This window comes from Rattus norvegicus, chromosome 3 (assembly GCF_036323735.1).
Source record: "Rattus norvegicus strain BN/NHsdMcwi chromosome 3, GRCr8, whole genome shotgun sequence".
Taxonomy (NCBI): Eukaryota; Metazoa; Chordata; class Mammalia; order Rodentia; family Muridae; genus Rattus; species Rattus norvegicus.
This window is the reverse complement of record NC_086021.1, coordinates 49,736,504-49,759,176: the sequence shown is the minus strand read 5'-3', so window position 1 is coordinate 49,759,176 and position 22,673 is coordinate 49,736,504. Positions and strand designations below refer to the sequence as shown.

At 45.8% G+C, this 22,673-nt stretch overlaps 1 protein-coding gene and 1 long non-coding RNA gene across 3 annotated transcripts in view; one reads left to right on the top strand and one right to left on the bottom strand.

Moving 5' to 3' along the window:
* Window positions 1-3,797: 3,797 nt before the first annotated feature.
* On the bottom strand, window positions 3,798-6,675 carry Zeb2-as1 (ZEB2 antisense RNA 1). Its single transcript, NR_132636.2, is given in 3 exon segments — window positions 3,798-4,757; window positions 4,863-5,013; window positions 6,512-6,675. It is a non-coding gene; the product is annotated as a ZEB2 antisense RNA 1 (long non-coding RNA).
* Zeb2 (zinc finger E-box binding homeobox 2) overlaps window positions 4,854-22,673 on the top strand; it is a 130,296-nt gene continuing 112,476 nt past the window's right edge. Inside the window, exons 1-2 of one of the 2 annotated variants that reach the window (NM_001033701.2) lie at window positions 4,854-5,033; window positions 7,644-7,785. In NM_001033701.2, the coding sequence (NP_001028873.2) occupies window positions 7,713-7,785 (73 nt within the window). In that variant the 5' untranslated portion in view covers window positions 4,854-5,033; window positions 7,644-7,712. Of the gene's footprint in view, window positions 5,034-7,643; window positions 7,786-22,673 lie in introns of those variants that run through there. The other variant, XM_017591687.3, reaches the window with a different exon arrangement.

The window sequence follows — 22,673 nt, the reverse complement described above, 5'->3', positions numbered from 1 at the left end:
TGCTGGTAGATTAATTGCATTTTAAACACTGTTTTGAAAACGAACTGATAAATCTGGACATAGAAAGTAAGCACCAAAAAAATTTACAAAGAAGGTAAATTGGGGGAAACGAGATTGCAAAAGAAATATAGAAAGACACGAGAATGCAGAAAATGCAGTTACGACAGAATTGCAAGAAAATATGGATAAAGGGCAGGGAGGGCTGAAAGGAGGGCAAGAGGAAAAGGAGGAGGGAGATTTGGGTTTCCAATCCCCAGGCGAGGCGGTTGGCGTCCGCACCCTTAATGCCCAGCCTTCCAAGTTGAGGCGAAAGCCACCTCCTCGGGCCTGCGTCGCATCTAACTTGCTGCAAGTTTTCTGGTGACTCCACCAGAGCCCCTTTTCTTCCACCACCACCACCACCCCCCTTTTGTGAGACTGACAGTCGCGTGGAGGAGGCTTTTCCAGGCACAGCCTTTCTCATGATAATCAGCCCCCTGCATCACCTCCCGGCCGCCGCGGCTTCCTCGCGGAGCGGGGCTCGCGGACCCGGGGGACCGGAAACAGGGCGGCGGGCGGGGAGCAGGCCGGCGAGCCAGGTCAGCTGACCGGGAGCGGGGCGGGGGTCGCGCGGTGCCAGGGCGGGGTCGGGTGTGTGCAGAGGGGGGGCTGCGGGCCGCCGATCCCCCCCCCCACGTGCTCCGGGACCGACGGTGGGAGCGAAGTTCGCGGGGGAGGGAGGGGACGGCGGAGGGGGGGAGAGCGACGGGGATGGGGAACTGCGAGCAGACCTGCTTTGCATCAATAAATTAAGATGCTCATTTGAGTCCTGAAGTTTGCTGGTTCCTGTCAGTAGAGACGTTGGCAAACACCCCAAAGCCGAGATGAAGCCTTTACTTCAAATAAAATAGGAAAATAAAATCCTCAGCTGGCCGCCCCGCTGGGGCCAGGTGACGTGCGAGATTCCACAGCCCGCGGGCCTCGCAGCAGGGAGGTGAGGGACGGTCGCGGGCTCTCCGGTCCTGTTTTAGTTTTGTTTGAAAGGGCTTCTCTGAGATGCTCCCGATTTTTTTTTTTTTAATAGGCTTTCCCCTCCTATCCTAGGCTCAACTCCGAATGGATTGGATTGCGAGTTTGCACGTGAGAAAACCGTTTGGCTTTGCTCAGACCCCGCGGTGCCCTCAAACACCTAATCCAGGGGTCCCGGGTATCAGCCCTTGCTCGCAACTCTAAACGAAGTTAGCCACGTCCTGCATAGCAATACAGGATTGAAATAATTCCTTTAGATGAAAGATCAACTCCATTTCTAAACCAGAAAAGAATCTTTTTTTTTTTAATTTTCCCCACATGGTACAAAATAAACACAATTTGCTTTTTTTAAAAAAAAAAATCATTAGCTGTGGCCAAATTCGAATTCTTTCTTCAGCTTGTGTGTTCAAGGGCAGCAAAGTACCTCTTCGGGCCTCTGGGCCAGCAGGAGGAGTGGGGGTGGGGAGCGGCTGTGAAAGTTAAGGAAATTGACAGACTGAGAGGTGAATGGGGGGACAGGCTCCGGGTCCCGCTGCCGGGAATTGGAAAACAAAAGGGTGTCCTCCTCACCCTGCCGGGGGGCTGGAGAGGGTGGGAGTCCTGAGGAGAGCAGTTGGCTTTATCCAAGGAAACCCTCAAGAATTATTTTCCCCTCCAATGTCGATGTCAATATTATTTCACATTTGCATGTATCTGTTGTTTTAATCCCCTTCGCCTGCGCTAATCTCGAAGTGGATTATTAACGGGAAAACAGTCCAAAAAGGAGCTAGTCCCCCTTCGCTGGACTTGTTTTGCTGCGTGTGGAGCCTCAGAGCCGTCCCTGGTCCCCTCTGGACTTTTCATCCTGCGCTCCTGTATTATGTGGATCCCACGGTCCCCATTGTCCCTGACCTGGCCCTGGAACTGAGGGAGTGTTCCGAACAAATTTATATTCCAGCTTCCTCTGATCCCACTGCCTCTGCGACGGTGGGAACACTCTCGGTCAGAAGCTTGGGGAGGGGCGTGTCACGCAAGGGCAGTGGGCAACCTAGCCCCGCTCTCAGCCCTCGCGATCTTTCCTGTACCACCACCCAAACGTCCACCTTCATGTGAACCTAGAAAATTGAAGTTGATTTTGTTTTGGTTTGATCTGTTTTTTTTTTTTTCATACTAATATATGAGAAAACATGTCGAAACTCAGTGCTAACTATTGGGGGCCGCCTCCTGGCACTGGAGCGATGACTGAGTCTAAGGTAATCAGATAATTAGGTGTTTTTAATTGAAATAGTTAATGGCCTACTTTGTCAGATCTGAAATAAGGAGACATGTTACATCCATGATAAAGACAGAGGTTTGTTAGCTGTTTGTTCGACTTGCCATATAGTCACATTGTGCCTTTGCACTGATGTGTCTAGGCTAAAAATGTCCAGGGGCTACCTGGGTGCCTGCAGAAGGGTCTTGTCAGTAGTCACTCGGTAAAACAGGCTCCTTTTTCCTCCAAGGGAGGCTTAATGGCACACTCTGGAAGAAAGCTGGTCTCTGATTTTTTTTTTTTTTTTTTAAGGAAAGAGGCGGAAGGAAAAAGGATATGAACAGCAGTGATAAATCTTATAGGAGGAAACTTGATACGTCTTACATATATTTAGTACAGATACAAGATAGTATGAGAAATGTAGAATGTGGCACGTATGTGTCTGACCCATGTTGAAATCTCTTTCTTTACTAATAATTTTTCGACTGCAAATCTCTACAGCCTATAGATCATCAATAGGTTCTCTATCTGTGATGGGGAGCAGTGGAGAAATTAATTTATCCAATCCTTCCCATTGGAAATGCTCAAATTAGGTAAGAGGAGAGTGTGTAACCAACTGTGAAAATCCGCTTTCTTGCACCCTAGAATGAAATCTAGCTGTGGTCATGCTGGGTGGCTATTACCCTCCCCCCACCACCACCACTGAAAAATAAACATGCAAAATACAAAGCCCTGTAGCTCTGGGAGGGTGGATGTGGCAGCCCCTGTGGTGGCTTTCCCCTCCTTTGAGTGCAATCGCCAGTGACTCTTGCATTCAAAGTCTTGCTGTAGGCACACATTCAAAGCACAGTTCAAAGCAGTTTATCTTAATATGAGTAAAAGTCTAGTGTTGGATCAGGGTATTATTTGTTTCAGGTTTCTTCGGACTGAAAACAGGGGACTAGGACATATGTGACAGTATTAAAGCAGAAAAGCTGATATGAGGCAGCTGTTTGGCCCTATCCAAACATTCCACCTTTTCCCTTACACGGGAGTCTGCAGGCTGTGGGACTGGGCATTTATCTGTGCTCTCAGGTTCTTAAATACTTTCACTATTTCAAATAATTGGGGGAGGGTCTCCTAGTATGTTAAGAAATTAAGCCTTAACTGTTGAGGCAAAACAGTTTCTTCCTTCCCCTAGAAAGACAGAGCATCCTCAAATTTGGCTGTCTTTATTTACTTCTATATTAGCTCCAATTATGTGCAGTGTAAACCAGCTTTTTGATTAACAAAACAGCAGAGCATTGGTTAAGAACACTTAAACTTCAAAAAAAAATTCCCCTGGGAAGTGGGCTCTGAATTGGTTAATAATGTGCAATACTTGCTAAATTGCTGACTTCCAGATGTGGAAAATATCTTTCTTGTTTAGGACCTATGTAACCTGATTGGATTACGACAGAAGCGTCACGTTGGAAGCTTTTGAGTGATTATTTAATTAACCATACAGTAGAAAGCTGTATTCTCCAGGAAATCCCTTCCATATTTGCATAACCAATCCCTTCAGAGCAAAGGTGGAGTCTTTTCTTTTTAATTTTACTTTAATTGCAATATCAAAAAATATGCACTTCAAAACTTAGACCCCACACAGTTTAATGTCACCATCTTCTTTCTTTAGTCCTAAGCTCCTCTAGCCTTTCTCCTTCCTCCTCCTGTCCCCAACCCCTGACTTAGTAGTGTGGTCTGCATGACATGTAGAGAGATCCAAAGGTTAGCCAACATAGTGAACTTCTGTGTTAATCTAGAGACCCTTTATTAAAATGCCAAAGTACTTTTAATATAGGGATCCAATCCAGAAGCCCCCCCTCTCCACACGCTCGCGCGCGCGCGCACACACACACACACACACAGAGAGAGAGAGAGAGAGAGAGAGAGAGATCCTAAGTTGCAGTGCATAAGTACTATTTTCCTCCCCTAGCTCTGGCATCTTTAAAATAATAATAATAATAATAATAATAATAATAATAATAATAATAATAATAATAATAATAGAAGGGCAAGAATTTAGTTCCCAAAAAAAAAAACGGTGCTTGAGATATCCATACAACTTGATGAGCACCTCAAGCCTAGTCACCAGAGATATCTGTGTAAGAAAAGAGATCTGCATGGAAGATCCAAGATCTTTCCCTTTAACTTTCGCCCCTCGGAGTTCTCCAGTTCTGTGAATGGTGTGCACCGTTTTCCGCCCAGTACTCTGAAGGATTTAGTGATGAGGATAATGATGCCAAAGACTTGACGGGGGGGGGGGGTTGGGGGGGCGTGGAGAAGGGAGGGAGGGAGGGAGAGAGGAAGGGAGGGAGGTGGAATTTCATTTCTTCCACTAAAGCGTTTGCGGAGACTTCAAGGTATAATCTATCCCAGATCCTTTCCCAGAGAGAAACTTGGCGATCACGTTTTCACATGATGCTCACGCTCAGGGCGCTTCAATTATCCCTCCCCACAAAGATAGGTGGCGCGTGTTTCAGGGTCTCTCTTCTCTCCCCTACAGAAAAGAAAAAGAAAAAAATGTCATTAGAAGAGGCGTAACACGTCAGTCCGTCCCCAGGTTTGTGTTTCCTGGAGTGGCCGAAAAGAGATCAGTTCTAACCTGCTCGGCAGGAATAACGGTCCTGCCTCCCGACACTCTTGGCGAGGTTTTGTTCAGTTTGCTCCGGGAGCTGTTTCTTCGCCTCCACCTTTTTCTCCCCCACACTTCGCGGCTTCTTCATGCTTTTTCTTCTCACCATTTCTGGCCAAAACTACAAACAAGACTTCGCAGGTAGGTCCCCCCCCCCCTTCTTTTCCTCCTCTTTTTATCCTTTTTTGGTGTGCTTGTCCCCCATCCTCCCTCTCTAATTTTCTCATTTCGAGTGGGGATGTTAGTCTGAAGAGAGCCGGGTGTCTGTGGACAGGAATTTCAGGTGGTTTTAGCTCCTCGGTGGCAGACTTTTCCCAAGAGTGGCTTCTTTGCTTTCTCTTGCTTTCCTTTAGTCTCTCTTTCCTTCCCTCTCCCTTTCCCCACCTCCCCCAGTAATTTGCTCTGTACCTGTCCATTCAGGTAACCAAAGGTGTTTTTTGCTACATAGTCTAGGAAAAGTTTTGCTGAGAACTGTATGGCTGGGGTAAAAAAACTCATCAAGTGGAGAGCTTCTGCTTTGTTCTCACACCGACTTCCAATTCATTATATCCAGCAATTAAAACTTGGCAAATACCTGTTAATAATTATAAAACTTATTCGAGAAAGACCTACCAAATTCGGGAGCAAGTCCTTCTCTTAGACATGGTAGTCTAATCTTTCCCACCGGAGAAGGCTGTTTTCTAAGCAGAAACTTGACTGTTTTTGTCTGCCTAGCGAGTTTCATTTCTTTATTTCATTCTTTGTGTGTGTGTGTGTGTGTGTGTGTGTGTGTGTGTGTGTGTGAAGTAACACCTCACTTCTGTGATTATAAATAAAGAAGTGAAAGTTCTCTTGGAACTTGAGTCGTTTACCAAAGTGAATTGGGGGGGGGGTCCACTACAGCTGGGAAGAAAACTGCTGTCAGGATAATAGGGTTAAAATTAGGGTAACTTTTGAAATTATATTTTAAATGACCAAGTAATATACACATGGATTTTTTTTATGGAACCTCTCTCTCTCTCTCTCTCTCTCTCTCTCTCTCTCTCTCTCTCTCTCTCTCTCTCTCTCTCTCTCACACACACACACACACTCACACACACACCCTTCCAGACTTTGAGACTGAAAAGTTGGAGTTCAGGAGTCACAGACATAGTGGTGAGCTCAGCTAACATAAATGTGTTTATCTCCCACCTACTTACGTGTTTCCCATGCTACCCCTCTAACGAGGAGGGCAAGAGTGCTTGTTCCAGAAATTAAGACTAACATTCACAAATAAAGTTTACAGCATAAATGCCATGTCTTTCCCTCACACACATACTGGCTCATAAAGCTAGCAACTTATTTTATTAAATATATATTTTATATGCAGTGGCGTGTAAGTCTCAGCAGAAATCAGACAGGCCAGCTGTTTCATCCCACAGACTTGTGTGACCATTTCTTTATTCCAGGATCCCCCCCCCGCAAAAAAAAAAATTCGAATTAATAGGACAGACAAGAAATGATTTCTTTTTAAATGTGTCAAACTTGAAATCTACCCTGTATGCCTAGGTAAATTTAAAGTGCTTTCTACAACACCCACTTCCCCTTCTCTCTGCCCCCCTTCACCCCCGCTCAGCAAATGTGCGGAAACTGATACTCACTTTCCAGGTTTTCCGCAAAGCTTGTGGCACCGGAGACAATAGGTGCAGGGTGTAGGGACTGGGCGTGCTGGGCGGCAGAGAAAGGGTTAATGGCCCTTGTGTTACAGTTTGCATCTGTTACATCTTTTATAGCCCGCTGTTTAAACTAATCCTCGAGGCACAGCATCTTCCCACCCCGCGGAGTTTCAGGGCTCTCCTCTTCTCCGGCCTGCCTCCGAGGTTCCCCTTCTCCAAGTTTTGACAGTTTGAGCTCAAAGAATGCAGCGCCTCCCTCGATTTTTAGGTACAAAAGTTTCGAAGCCAGAGAGGACAAGATCCTTTAGAACAACTTAAATAGTGGTCACGGACTTTCTCTTTCCTTTCTTGAGAGGGAAAAAAAAATCTACTGGAAGAATTTAAGGAAATCAGTGTGGGGAAACGTGTGTGTGTGTGTTTGGGGGGGGGGGGGCTTAAGTAAATATTGTCCAAGTGGTGAGGTTGGGGGAGGAACAATGTCCAGAGAGGCTTATAATTATATTTCTTTTGCCGGGTAAAATGGGAAATCTTAATTTGGGGGCGGAGGGTGTAGGGAAAGAGACAGTGCCTCGATAAACTCCAAAGGGGAGGGGAGGGGTCGCGGGGCGAGTGGGCTTCCTGTAATTACTATTATCAATTTACCCGAGTGTGCTTCATCCAAGGGCTGTTTTGCGTTGTTTGTTACTTTTTTTCCCTCTTGGGAATGGGGGGTCGGAGGAGGGATGAGAAAAGATGAGAGCGAAAGACCCCCTCTCCAAGTTCCCGAGCCCGGCTGAGGACTTTTCGGAGGAAGGGGTCCGCCTAGCCTTGAGTCAAGCAGTCTTACTGTACCGCTGTGTGCATTCCCTCATACGGTCAGGAGTTATGACTCATTTTGAAGATGTAATTCTTGTCTCTGATCCCCTCGCGAGTGCAACACACCAAACAGTAACAACACAAAGCGCCTCGGGGCCAAGGCTGGGGGTGGGGGGCGGGGAGGGGGCCGCCGAAGTTTCGCTTTGGCGCTGGGGGCGCGGATGGGTGCTCACCCGGGCCCTGGCCCGGATCCCCTGGGCGGCCCGCGCGCGTTTCAATGGGCGCGGACGATGCCCACATTGTCGCTGTGTTTGGTTGCTAGATCGAGCCTGCGTGCTGCCGAAGCAGGGCGCCGAGTCCATGCGAACTGCCATCTGATCCGCTCTTATCAATGAAGCAGCCGATCATGGCGGATGGCCCCCGGTGCAAGAGGCGCAAACAAGCCAATCCCAGGAGGAAAAACGGTAAGAAGAGGCCCGAACCAAACTTTTCCGGGCCACTCGGCGGCCCGAGACCAGGGGAAAGGGGGGGACAGGGAGAAGGAAGCCTGTGGCGGCGCCTGGGGCTCGCGGGCGAGCCTCCCTCGGCGGCCAGCGCCGGAGCCCCACGCGCGGCCGCTGTACCGGGGGGGAGTTAAGCAAGTGCGGGGCCAAGTGAGCGCCGGGCGCCGGGAGGGGGGGCTCCGAGCGCTACCGATCGGACCTGCGCCCCACTCCGCGGCCCCGGCACCCCCGCTGCCTCCGCCCGCTCTGCTTCCCGGCCCGCAGGTCGCCGGCCCCGCGGTTGGAGCGGCCGGCGAGGGCAGGGCGGGGGCTCCGGCGCTCGGGCGCGCTGGACCTCGGGGCGCGGGCTAGCGAGGGTGGCAGGAGGGCGGCGAGAGCATGGGAGGGGACCCGAGGCTGCTTCTCCGCCAGCCTCAAAGTTTCTTGCTGGAGTCGCCGGGCCGCCTCTCTGTGCGCCAAGTAACGGTCCGCGGGCAGCGGGCCCTGGCCAGACGCGGGGAACCGGGGAGTAGGAGGGACTGGCCGGGAGCTGCGGGCTGGGGACCCGGCTTCTCTGCAGCAGGCTCCGGCCCCGCTCCGGGCCAGAGAGTGGGGCGAACAGAGACTTTTCCCGGTAGTTGCTCCTCTACGGCCGGGAGGAACCCGGGAGGAGCCCGTTATTCCAGGCTGAGTCAGGAAGGAGGAAAGAGATGGGGGTGAGAGGGAACACGCAGACCAGAGGTGGCAGATTAAAGGGGTGTGTATTGCGAGAGTTTAGGTCCATTTTGGAAAGGGACTGTGTAAAAGTGTGTGTGTGTGTGTGTGTGTGTGTGTGTGTGTGTGTGTGTGTGTGAGAGAGAGAGAGAGAGAGAGAGAGAGAGAGAGAGAGAGAGAGAGAGACCCCCTAGGTATTACCCTCAAACAAAATCGTGGGAATAAAAGAGAAAAGTGATTGGCAAGTGCGCGGAAGACGCTTGGGGGAGGGGAGAGAGTTGGGGGACGACAGAGGGTGCAGGGGGTGGGTGCTGACGGAGGATACTGAGTTTTAAAAGGAAAAAAAATGAAAAGAAACGGGGGGGGCAGCCCCTCAAAACAAACAAGCGATCCAGCCGCGCCAGCCCAGAATCGGAAAGGAAACTTCACTCTCCTTTCGCTCTCAGCCCGCTCACTGGGCACGGGCGGTCTAGACGCTTCTGAGCTGGGCACTAGGGTGGTAGCACACACCCGGGGATCGCTCCCCAAGCCCGCGCCTGGAGAGTACTGTTCAGATCCACTTGGAACAACTTTCCACCAGAGAAGACAATTGTGCGCTCCCCCTAGCTTGCCTCAATGCTGCACCGCTTGCAAAGGGTTGGGGGGGGGGGGAGTGCAGTGTGGGAGTTTGGGGTCCTGGAGGGAGTAAAACACAAAGACTAAATGATTCTGTTTAGAGACAAATAATCTCCCCCCCCTCCTCTCCTGTCTCTTATCGTGTGTGTGTGTGTGTGTGTGTGTGTGTGTGTGTGTGTGTGTGTGTGTGTCTTTTGCTTGTTGTGGTGGAGGTGCGGAGCCATATGGGTGAGTGATAGAGGAATTTTAGTCAAAAACTGTTCGTTATGTTACCCTGCCTTTCCTCTTTGTGCTGTCTTTGATCTGTTTGCTTGGCTTAGTATTACAAAAAACAAGGACAATAATATATTCCAAGCTGGTCCCCAAGATTCGGTTCAGGCTGCCTCTTTTTAAGTATGTGTGTGTGTGTGTCTCTCTCTCTTTTAATTTAATTTTTTCTTCATTGCTGCCTGGCATTATTTAAGGTGGTTCTTACACAGGAGACCTCCCCTTCTCCATCTCTGGGTAATTTAGTAGACACTAAAATTACATCCAATGTTCCCCTCTCCTCTCTCGTGTTTCCTCTGTTCCCTTTATTAAATGTTAGTTATTGATTTTCTAAAATCAATGTCTGTTGTGGGGCTTCCCCCCTCACAAGTATCTAAAGCATAGTGCTGCTCATCTGGATAACAAAAGCTTTGTGTCATGAAGTGCCCCCCCCCATGTTAAACAGTTTTTTTTTTTAAGAAAGGACAATGAGATTTAAAGTTAAGCAACCAGAAATATTCTTCTGCAGTGAAGACTGTTTGAAGTGTTTGTTTCTTCCTGCTCTTCCTCCTTCTTCTACCTTCATGATTTTGCTGTGAAATACCAACCTGGCTCCAGCAGGGAGGTCAGGCCACAGCCCAGTTTGGGGACTGGGAGAGATTCTGGCTTCTTGAGAACTCGGGTGGTACAAGCTACTGGGGCCTCACAGGTAATACAGTGGACCAGGGAGGGGTGCAGTCAGGGACACCAACCATTTCTCTCATGTTCAGCCATTAATTTGGGACAAGCTTCCACATTCTGAAGTGGATAAAGTTGAACTTTGATTTTTTTTTGGTTTCTTTTTCTCTTTCTTTTCTTTTCTTTTCTTTCTTTCTTTCTTTCTTTCTTTCTTTCTTTTTAAGGCATTTATCCCAGACCCTAAACGTTCCCCAGCAGCTCTGTGGATTGCCCACACCATATCTGACTTTAACTATCACCTGTCTCTTTTTCCAAAGAGCCCTCGAGAAAGCACGCTGTAAGCTGGGGACTTACTTGCCAGTGTTTTCATTAGGTTCAGTCTGACTTAGCAGTGTGTAGGTCTTGAGAAGCAGGTAGGAGAGCTCAGACCATCTTTTCCCCATTTTCTTTCTCATCAAATACATACCCAGTGCCTTTTCCTTTGGGAATTGCCAGGATTTATCTGAACTGAGTGGGTTTTTCTTCTTTCCTGGATTCCTGGAAAAGATGTCACTTTTGAGCTTGTGTCTTTGCTGATAACACTGAATATGGCGATGCTTATCAACATCATATAGAAATTCCTGGAAAGGAATAATAGCAACAATAATCACAGAAGCTGCAAGGGGGAGAAAAGACCCAAGACCTAGAATGGCACTTTATATAATTTTAATGAAGTCACCAGCGTGTGTGTGTGTGTGTGTGTATGTGTGTGTGTGTGTGTGTGTGTGTGTGTAGAGTAAGGTGGCAAGGAAGGGAAACCGGCAGAGCAGTGTCTGTGTGTTTGAAAGGCTGGTCAGAACCACGGTGATGTGAAGTATTATTTTTAAAAGAAGCCCAGGCAAAAGAGGCAGATGGGGGGGGGGCACAAATAGAGAAGAACAATCTAAAATATCCAAGCACCAATATTCTTCAGGCCGGCAGGATGCCCCGTAAAGACAGTGCCAGGACCAAGTTAAGAATGGCTGGTAGTACCTCTCCTTCCGTCCACAGGGAAAGCAGAAAAACCTCTTCCTAGAAAACAAGATGTGCGTGGAGGGAAGGAGAGGTGGGGTTAGGGAAAGAGGCATTAAAGCAAATAGGCAGCAGACAAGAATGTGTGTAGGTTTCAAGAAAGTTCAGTCAGATGATCCTCAGCCGCCTGACTCACTTTGTAACACTTTCACTAAGGCTGGAGAGGAGGGGGAAAGCCAGCCCCCCTTTATAGTCCTCTGATTATACCCCCACTATCTCCACATAGCCTTGGAAGCAGGAATGAGCTCTCCAGAATGGAAAGGTTCTGATGCAGTCTGCCACCACTTGCAGCCTGTTTGTAACTTGAAAAGTTTGGGGCTTTCACCCCTGATTTTAGACAGCAGGTCCTAGAATGCTACCGTTTCCTTCTTGTTTAGTAACCATCTGGGAAGAAAGGCCTGCTTGCCCAGTCCCCCAGCTTCCACCACCAGCCTCTGGAAAAATCACAGGGACATATGCGTGTTTTAGCACAAATGAAATTGCTGGTCTGCCTGTTTCAGAGAAGGGGATGAAGTTGTCTTTGAATGGAAAAACAATGAATTAGGAAGGGAGAAGAAGGAAACGAAAGAAGGAAGGAAAAGTTAGCTTGATTTTGCTTCAAAGTTTCTGCTCAAGGTTTGGGTGCTGTGGGCTTCCTAGGAGGTGGGTAGTGGACAGGACAGCTTTCACCAAACACCTTTGCTCTGTGATTTTCAGTTTGTAAAGAAAAGTAGTTGAGTTGAATATCTCAGGGAGAAGCCATCAGATGAGCAGAAATGATTATCCCTGCTTGAAAGAAACCTTCGCTCTTTTGCACTTCTTTAAAAGGAGTTGGAGGTTCTGTTAGTGATGCTGAGAGGCAATGAGGAATGGAGACGCTGCTCTCATTGCAGGGGTGCTTAAATGGAAAGAAAGGCGACTGCAATCAAACAACCCCTTCTCAGGATGGGGTTTCCACCTCCCCTCCCTCAGAGGGGAAGTTGGGATGGGCAGCTGGAAGTGACAGACCCCCTATACACACCAAAGCAGGATGGTGGCCTTCAGGTTATAATTGGTCACAACTTACCTATCTTTGCAACTGTGGGAATCTTTAGCAAGTCGCTTTCCTAAAGTTGGTGAGCTTGCTGTAGGGAGCCTGTTTCTTTGCTTTTTCAGGCTGTCTGTGCGGCAGGTACCAACTCTGAGGGTACTCCAGAGAGATCCATCTCCGTCCTGTTCTCTCCGTGGAGATACTGCACACACAAGGCTGGGGGCTATGTATCTAGACTGATCTATTTGTTTTATTTTGGTTTGGGGAAAAAAAAAAAGAAAAACTATGCCAATTGGGGTAGACACGTGCTTTGCTTCCCAGCAGAGCCAGCAGCTAGCCCGGTGGCATCCATGCTGTGGCGGTCCACCAGGGGTAGGGGTAGGCTTCAGGTTTTAAACTTTGTAATGTTGCTCTGTTGTCAAGTAAAAAATGATTTCACATCGTTTAGCATTTATTTTCAAATGTGGCAAAAGCCTAGCCTACAGTTCCCTGTCAAACTGCTCTGTCATAGAGTCTGGATTCTTCCCTTCATTCTCTCTTTCTTAATTTGCTTAAAGAAAATTACAAGAGGTTATTCAAGACTCTAATGCCATATTTTCCTGGGATGGGGGTAGGGGTGTGTGCTTCCCTTGAAGGTAGGAAAGAAGGCTGCTGTTAGCTTTCTAACAGGGGCGTAATTATTCTGGGGGTGGGGGGGTTCTCCTTACAACTCTCTTTGTCATCTGCGTTCTTCCAAGGCTCTGAAGGTGCTTTTTCTCTATGTGAAAGGAGATTCTTTGTCCTATTCCTCGTCAACATTGTGGCTTCCCAAGGTAGACACTATTTTGTGCCTGTCACAGAGAGAGGGAGTGCAGGTTTGCAATGCTCACAGACAATTGATTGTCTGCGCTAATGTGTTTCATTTACATGTTTATAACGTCAATGGTGCTGGGTGTCCACTGTACCATTCATTCCCGCATTCCCACAAGGGGGCAATTGTCTGAATGGCCAAGTCAGACACCTTTTTGATTGCTCTTTGCTTGTCTTTTTAGAGCAAGGAGATAAAGGAGGAAAATCTGTGATGCAGAAACACTAGTTGAAAATATACAAAATGTCAGTACAAAAGCAGATGTTAACATAAGCCCAAATATGCTTTTTAGCCAAGATGTGAATGTTGAAGAATAGAGAGCAGAGCAGAGGAAAGGGTGACTCAAAACCAATAAATGCAGCCCCATTTCTTTAGTTCCCTTTCTTCTTAAACAACCAGAAGATGAAATGTGATTTTTTTTCTTTTAAATTTTTCGAGCTTTGGAACATCCAGGACCCTCCTTGGTGTTAGTGTGTTTGCTGTGACTTGTGAGTTTTGTATATATTTATATAGATCTGTTTGGGCCAACCACATCAGGTTACCACTTGGGAAAATCTACTGAATGACTATTTGGGCAGTAGGGAGTGTAAACTTTTAGAAGTAAGATGTGAGGATTTCTCCATAAGCAGGTTTTAAAGGAAGACGACAATAACCATCAGGCTGTAAGAAGCCTTGTCTTCACAAGCTGTATGCTAGATAGTTTTATCTTGGGTGACAGTTGTATCAGAACTAAAGCTCTGAGAAAAGGTGTAACTAGTAATTACAAAGTAAATAATTTCATTTTAAGATGTTCTGTTCTCTCTCCTTCCCTCCCCTTTCCCTCCCTCCCTCCCCCCACTCTCTCTCTCTCTCTCTCTCTCTCTCTCTCTCTGTGGGGTGTGTGTGTGTGTGTGTGTGTGTGTGTGTGTGTGTGTTTGGGTGCATGTGCTTATGTGTGTGCATGTGTGTTGTGTTGTGTTTCCTGTCAGGGTGCTGACAGGAAAAGCCATCCATGCATGTGTCTTCTAGAGTTCTCTCCTCTCCACTTTCTCCTGTATATCACAAATCTATGTAACCCACACCTATTTTAAAAATTATTTCACAGATCGCAGAGTGGCTTCCTGGTTCATTTATGTAATACTATCATCATTAGAAGTTGGTTTGATTTTCTGTGTGGTCCAGGAGGAGAGAAAATCCTAACTGTTGTATATTGTGGTGGGGGTGCTTTTTATAATTTTGTAACAAATTAGGGGAAAAAGAAATGGCCAGTCAGTAGGAGGTTTGGCTTTTTTTTTTTTTTTTTTTTTTTTTTTTTTTTGCCTCTCTGGGAAGACACACAGTAGCTGCACCGTTAGCTGAACCCCTGACACGGCGGTCTTTTGAATGCCTTAGGTATGATTTCACTTTCGCTCACATCAATGCTGACCTGAATGCCTTTCATATCTGATCCGCTGTGTCTCTCCCAGTAAACATCCCCTGAGGGGAGAACAAAGAAAGAGCTCTTCTTCTTCTTAATCACAATTCAGCCCTTTCACCGCCGGCAGGCTCCATTTGCATTCTGCCACAGAAAGCCAAGATGAAAAGAGAGAGAGAGAGAGAGAGAGAGAGAGAGAGAGAGAGAGAGAGAGAGGCAGAGGGTAGTGGTTGAGTAAAGTAACTTAGGTGTTTGTGGCTGTTTGTTGGGCCTTCTCCTAGTTACCAGCCTTATATAGTTGATGCTCAACCCTGCCTGCCCCTCCTGACAGGCATATAGTGTTACAAGATGGCATGTCTGTACTATTCATGGCCACCACTCCACTTGAGGTAAAAAGTGTAAGAGAGGGATTGAATTCTAGCCCAGACGCCTGTTAGATTTGGGGTCAGGTGTGCAGACTTCCCACTCTTGAATGCTACTTACAATTTGGCCTTAATAACTATGATTGTTCACCATATGACCTAGGAGGTGGGTGCACTGGAGGGTGGGCGGGAAGGGGCGGGCTTGGAGACCCAGCCCTGGTCTGGCTGCAGGGGCTGATGCCTGAACACCGATGGGGGAAAAAATCCTCAGGAAAACTGGAAAAGACTTTCCCATTCCCCCCCACCCTGACTTTTTATGATAATTCATATTTTCAAATGAAAGGGGAAAAAAGCCAAGAAAGAAACTCTCAAATGAGCCAAAAAGGAAAAAAAAATCTCTGAAAAGAATTTTAGGGGGAAAAGTTGTTCTATTTTAAAAAGCTTTGAGGGCTGTAAAGTGCCACGCTTTCACACCTTCTCCATACTTTTTTTTTCAGATTTTTTTAGTATGTTTAACATTTGTGAGATGACAGCCTTTTTGTATCTCAAACTGGATGCTTCAGGATTTGTAGGGAGGGGCTGGTGGTATTCACGTTTTTCTTGACAGAGAAAGTTTGTGCCTAAAGGGCTCCTTCTTGCTGGGAATTGTTTAAACCCTCGTGGGCGGACCTGTCAGGTTTTCCTGTGTCGTTTGCCTCCATTTTCAACAGGCAAAAGTAACAAGCAGTCGAAGACACTGGAGCAGGACCACAGCCATCCAGGTCCCTCTCGTGACAACTTTGCAGCACATTATCTTGCTATAGACTTGTCTGTCCCCCCTCTTCTAAAACCATTTTTAAGATACCAACAGCTCTTCCTCAGCAATTAGATCACACACACACACACACACACACACACACACACACACACACACAACTTTAGACATATGAGCTTTGCAAAAGAAGAGAGGACCTGTTTGTTATTGGGTAGCTGTTCCAACACCTATGTGGTATATGTCACTTATGAAAGCAGCAGGAATGGACACATTAGGAATTGTACATGGCATGTGACACGGATTCCTAATCCCCCCACCCCTTTTTCCCAGAAGATTTACAGAATTTACAAAAAGAGATTAGCTACACCTTCCACCCCTCCTATCCACCCTCCTATCCACCCCCATGACTCAAGCAATGAAGGATTTAGGCAGATTTACTTCAGTAAACACCTTTGGACACTGGGGGTGGGGGGGGTGAGAGTCTGTTTGCAAAAGGAGGCTTTTGTTAAGTGAGGTACCAGGCAGCTGTGATATTAACCTACCCAGCAATGCGGGTTAACTCTTTGAGTGCCTGGCCCTTTGCAGTCAGCACATGAAATCCTGGCTCTCACAGTTTATTATTCAGACAAGTCTTGTAGACATGAAAACTGTTCAAGCTTTTAAAACAATGTGGTTTAATTAGATGAGGTGGGCTTACATTGCTCATAAGCCCTCCAAATGGTGGTTTATAATTGGCAAGGAAAAAAAAATAGAGAAAGGGGAGTCAAGGCAGCACATTAAATATTCCAAGAAATATCTTTAGAAAAGCTATTTTCATTTCTAGCTTTTAAAATATTAGACTTCGGTCGCTAGAGGGAATGAAGCAGCTGGGGTCTCTCTCCTCACTGTGAGAGATACCAGAAGTTTATGAGGAAGAAGCAGGCTTCAACTTGAAAAGCTGCAAAGGCCAATAGGACGGTGACATTATCTTAGTCGTAGCATCCTCAGAAGGGGGAAGTCTTGCCTATCTGTCAGAGCTAGAGAGGTCATGTGAACCGCAGAGTCAGGCCCTCAGGCACCCGCCCCGTTACCAGCTTGAGACTTTCCAAAGCAAGCAGAGAGGTTTTTATGAGGAAGGAGTTAATGGTTATTTTTTGTTGGGCACAAGAATAACTTTACAGGTGTTGCATTTGGGCTTAAATAAGATCGCCTTTTTTAGTTTCAAAGGGAGTGTAGGTGTCAACGTTCGAGCAGCCATAAATGTGTGAGAAAGTAAAGGGTATGAGACATGACAGAATTAAAGGTGTTTGCTATGTTGTTACACCGTGTGTCAGGCTGCAAGCTCCCTTTGTCACAGCCTCCTGGTGATTTGACAGCGCAGATCTACTTCCCTTCTAGGTGAGACAGCATTTTTAAACTGGAGTTATAAATACGGTACACCCTTTGGGTTGCACCCTGTGTCCTAGATCCATGAATCCTATTTGAAATATCTTGCCCTAAGACACAATGAACAAACACCCATACACAAGGGGGCTGTGGGCTAGGGCCTGCACGGTGCCAGCGTCACAGTAGCTGGCTTTGACTGTTGTTTGGCAAGAAGATCCTCTGCCAAATCATCCAATAATTAAGTTTTATGTTATTTGTATGAACGACCAAGCATGCAGTATTCCTTTTCAAAGCAAAAGGAGGCTTACAATTACTTTTTGAACACTTTCAGAGCATGGTCAGGTCACAGTTTGGGGGCTGAATTAAAATGATCTCATTCATGATCTAATTGAGGCTGGCACAACCTTACAGCAGAAGCAGGACTACATAAATATAAATCAAAGACCAAAATTTAGCAAATCATATCATTTGCTAGAAATCTGCTCATGAATTATTCTCCAATTGCCAACCCAGAAGTTAAACTTTGTCTCTTCTGAGCAACAGTAACTGTAGGTTTTTTTGGGGTTTTTTTGTTTTGTTTTGTTTTGTTTTGTTTTTTTGTTTTTTGTTTTTTGTTTTTTTTTTTTTTTAAGGCTTCTGACAGGAAAGTTACAGGAGCTGAATAGAGAAAGGAGAAGGAAGATGACCCATGTTTCCTCAGATAACCGTGTGTTTGTGACCCAAGAAAGTATGAGAGCCGATAAAGACATGCCCAGTAACAGTTGGGCACCACAGACTTGCTTAGACATTAGCATGGGGCTTCAGAAGCCTGCCTCAGAGAAGCAAGTGCTCTGACACGCAGGGTAGGGAGGAGAAAGCATGTCCAACGGGACCTGACTGAAACTTTGCTTTCATTTTTCGTCTGAGGGACAGAATCATCAGAATGATTCACCAGTGCTCGAAATTATTTCTCTGGCGGAGCCAAGTTGAAACACTGAGGCTTGAAGCTGTCATTTTGGTGACATAGATGAGATGGGACTATTACGCTACATACTCAAGTTGTAGCTCCTATTTTAACTACAAAGTCATGACTCAGATAGCTTCCCAATCAGTAGGTCAAAGAATACATCCTACCGTAACTACCACTTGGGGGGGGTTCTCCTTCATTTTTGTATATCTGGGCATCATTTTAGTTTTGTCCCCCCACATTCTAACGTAAACTCGGAGAGGTTGGAGATTTTTAACTTGAATATTTCGAAGTTAAAATTTTGCATCTCGTCTGTATGAGGGTAATTTCTTCTATCGAACAGTGAATACAGAATTGGTCGGTGTACCCATCTTAACTTAAAGGAAGGTATGGCTTTGAATCTCCAGTAAAATGATTTCTTTCTTTTGAGAATAATTAATTATCCATAATGATTTGCCATAACAGGACACACCCACACAAACAGCAGCAGCAGCTACAGTGCTTACATGAAGGTGCTTCTAGGTGTTCTCTGCAGACTATTTCATGGTTCTTAACTAATCCTAGAGAAGAAGAAAAAGTGTTTCTGACAAAGAGGTAGCCACTCCCTCTCCCCTCAATAAGTAACAAGTAACAAATCAACAAAGTGAAACATTATGCTATGTCGATCTAAGATGTTGTTCCCCCTCGCACACAAACGAGTACATTTCAAGCAGCCAGTGCCCACGTGATCCTCAAATCGAGCACACGGCTTTCACTATTTACTAGTTTAGATTGTATTTATATTCTCTTGCATATCCAAGTAAGTGCAATCAAGGAAACTTTGCGATTCGCCTATTCTTGGAAGTGCCTGTTTCTATTTTTTCAGCACCCAGGCACATCGATGGAAGTGTTTGACATCATGAGATTTCTCAGTTGTAAGAGGTGAGGCTTACATAGAAAGAACTCAGTAGGCTGCGTTTTCATAGTAAAAAGTCCCATTAAGGGAGAAATATCTAGAAGCAAAATGGTTGCTCCCTAAAGATTTCCCATCACCTTTGCTCTGCTAACAGAATGTGAAGACAAAAATCCAACCCATAGGCACACTTGTATACGCACCAACACAAATGAGTAGCAAGACCCTAACTCTGGCTCCTTTTCTCTTTAGCCTTACTGTGAAGAAGACCTACCCCTTAAATGAGGCCCCTTTAACCAAAAAGAGCAGATAGGAAGGATTGATGTAGACTTCTGCAATAGGATTTCTGGAGAGAAAAGTCTTCTCTGTGCTACCTGACTCTTGCTAAATTTACTTGTATCCATTAATCTAAGCATACGTGTATTATTTAGGGTAAATTACTAGTTTTATGCTCTCAGGCTGTTTTCTTTCAATAATACCTACCTTAACACAGATTATCCCAAGCTGACTACAAGTTATTATGGGAAAGAAGGAAGGGAGGGAGGGAGGGAGGGAGGGAGGGAGGAAGGAAGGAAGGAAGGAAGGAAGGAAGGAAGGAAAGAAGGAAAGAAGGAAAGAAGGAAGGAAGGAAAGAAGGAAAGAAGGAAAGAAGGAAGGAACCCAGCATTCTGGAGCCCTAACTAAAGATGATTATTTTAAAGTAGTGTTCATAGTGTTGAGGAGAAAGGGGGGGGGAAGATTTTTAAGCTACACTAAATACTTAGAGGTGTGTGATACTTTATACTTGTGCACATGAAGAGTGAGGTAGCCTTGCTTCATGAAGCCCAGACCACAAATGGTATGTGCCCGTGGGTTCTTTGATAGGGTTCCTGGCCACAGAGTGTTTTTGTGCTGTCAAACTGCTATGTTGAACAAACACCTCCTCCGGGACAGAGTGATAAATGCAGAGACAGGCTGGTTTCAACCAGTCTCAGCAAAGTCCTCAGCCACACCCCCCACTCCCTGGTCCACCTCCTTCCCCTCCCCCATACTTGAAGTTGACAGTGTAGAGAGGTGGGCAAGGTTTTTCCGAGGTGTCAGGGGTGACTGATTATTGGCCGTCCCTAAGTCTTAGGAACCGGTACTCCGGGGTTGCAGGCAAAGTCCTTTTTGCTGGCAGGCTTTATCTGGTCTTTTTCAATGAAACTAAACTGAGCTAAACTTTTGCCAACTTGAACCTTCCCCACTTGCTTTCCTCGTGTGCTCTCTCCCGTCATCTGAGCATTATTGTCTAGTGTTCAGATGACTGCACCGTGCAACACGAAACAAAAAAAATTTGCCTTAAAAACACCCAAACAGGATACGCACCACGTTTTTGCCTCTTAGCATTCTTTGAGGGCCAGCATTTCAGATGTATAGTCAATGAAATTTTTCCTCTCTCTGCTGGAGCCATTATTCTCTGACGAAACCCTGTTTGCTGGTGCCTTTGTGTGTGCCTTTTTTTCCCCCTGATGTTAAATGAATTTCCGTCTTCTACTTCTGCAATCTCTAAGAAATAGATAAACCATTATATTTTCTTCCCTGCTCGTATTTTAAAGTGGTGATCCTGACAGGAGGACGATTATTGCACTTTATGTTTTAGTGGATGTTTTCTGTTGCTAGTTACAGCAACACTTATCATAAGACAGCAAGAAAGGAGTAGTCCCTGGTAATTAAAGTAATGAAATATTCATTTACTCTACCTTTTCTGTAGTCTCACAAATTAGGCTGCTACATTTAATGCCTGCACTGCCTCTGTTTTTATTATAATGGCAGCTTTCGCATCTGCAATTAGGACTAATTCTGACAGTTACAATTTCTGAGGGATGGTAAACAGCGAGCGAGATGCGCGGCTGAGGTATTACACGTGAAAAGCCCTTGTCTCTTTAACCTTGTTGTTTTTTTTTTTTTTTTTTTTTTCTCACAGAGGTTACCTTTTCCCGATGGTGCAAAATCGACTTGACATAACTGTTCATCAGTTTCAGGGTTTTCCCTGGAGGTATTTGCATCAAATCAGCCCAGTCAAGCTTCAAGTTGAAATTGGCAGGCCAGAAACTCACAGGGTAGAGACTAGAGAAGAGACAGCCAACGTACAGGCAGCAAACTGACAGCAGCCGAGTCTGACAGAGAGGGGGAGAGGCTGGTAGAAAGGGAAGGCTTTTCGACTTGAGTGTTGGGGAAACCCGGCCCCTCCTGGGCCAACGTCAGTAACACCTGAAGCTCCTGAAGGAGCAGGAAAGGTCTAGATTCAGAACACCTCCTACCACTAGGGCCCTTCAGCCCCGCCTTGGTTCTTGTTTGCTTACTCTGATTGGATGCCTAAAGAGGAGTGGGCACACTTCTCCTCAGTACTTAGCAGAGCCCGAAGGCCAAATCTCTAGAAGAAAATAAGGTTTGCACTTCTTTCTTCCACCCTCCCTCTTTCCCCTGCTCTCTAACGGTTAACTTGTAGGACCATGAACAATCCTTGTCCTTTTGCTCCCTTTCTCTTCTGGAGCAGATAAAATGTTCATAGAGACCAGAAACCAGGAGCCTGTAAATGCAAAATGCATTTTGGTCAAATCAGCACGTAACAAACATATGTCCAAAGGGACACCCCTGTGACTAGCATAGAGAAGTGGCCATTCCTCTCTGTCAAACAATTCCCTTCCTACCTGACGAAGCAGGTTGTTTAAAAGACCCCAGGACATGGCAAGAACCCTAAAACCATGAGGATGTTTCACTTTTTTATTTTCCTGTGGAGAATACCACTTTAAGAAGAATTCTATACTTGCAAAACTTGTTTTCACAATGAAAATAAATATAAAAAAATTATATCTTTGGCAGAGTACATGTTTTTCTGCTTTATGTCTATGAAACAGACGCACGTTTCCTCATTCTCCTCTACAGTTTTAAACTTCAGAGAAGGGGGAGGCTGGTGTCTTTACCAGATGATTTAAAATCCTCTTCTCTTTCCAGCTAGACTTGGGGGTCGCATAAGCCTTGCTTTCAAGCGGTCTTCAAGCTCCGTGTATGACAGGCATTGGCTGATCTGTTGATGCCCATTCGACAGGCACTGTTGAACTAAAGTGGTGTGACCGCACAGTTTTGTTAAGCTGTGAACAAAGGGTTGGTGATGCCTCACTGGCATCACCCATGTGCATATTGGCCTTGTCACAGTTTGCTTGATTTAATGCTCTGTTTACTCCTAGATATTAAAACTTAAATTCTGAGCAGTAAGTTTCCAAATGGTACTACATACCAACTTTATTTTTCAAAGCTTTAACTTCGAAGACCCCGGGGTCCGTTTGCTCATCCGACTCCCCATGCAGCCAGTATTAAAACACAGCGTTGGAAAATAAACAGATTCCCGGTAGCTTCTTAGCTGTTAGCCATCTAAAAATGGGATTTCCGTCTTAAAAAGCCTTATTAGGGTAAAAGATTTATTTCTTCTTTGATCACTGGCTGAAAGTGATTGTTTATTTCCAACAGTGGGCTCTCATGTAAATTCCTGAGGGAAAAGTTACCTTGCGTGTATGCTGCATGAACTTTTAAAAAGATAGATTATTTAAAGGGTAGCGCTGAAGGAAGTCATTTAGAAATACCTGAAAGAGTAGGCCCATCTCCCTGGCAGGGAGTTTGTGTTAAAGTGAGCCTTAAGTAAGGCATAGCAGAGGAATTAGGTTGAGACTTAAAATATAAAATTTCGGGTACGAAAATTCCTACTCCACAGACAACAGACAAGTCTTCAAAAGAAATCTTAAGTTTGGTACTAAATTTAGTTTCCAGTGTCCTGTTGAATGGGTCTTGGGGCTTTATCTCTGCCGGTTTTTTGTTCTCTCTCTGTCTTTTTCCTCTCTCCAGGTTTGCTTCAAGTGTTTGCTGAGAGATTAGTTAGCGAGTTTATATTGAGGAGGTAGCCATGGGAAGCAGCTAGCTGCTCAAAGGAACGCAGTGGGTCAGAGTGTGAAGATACAGAGAGTTCACACTGGCTTGGGCCGG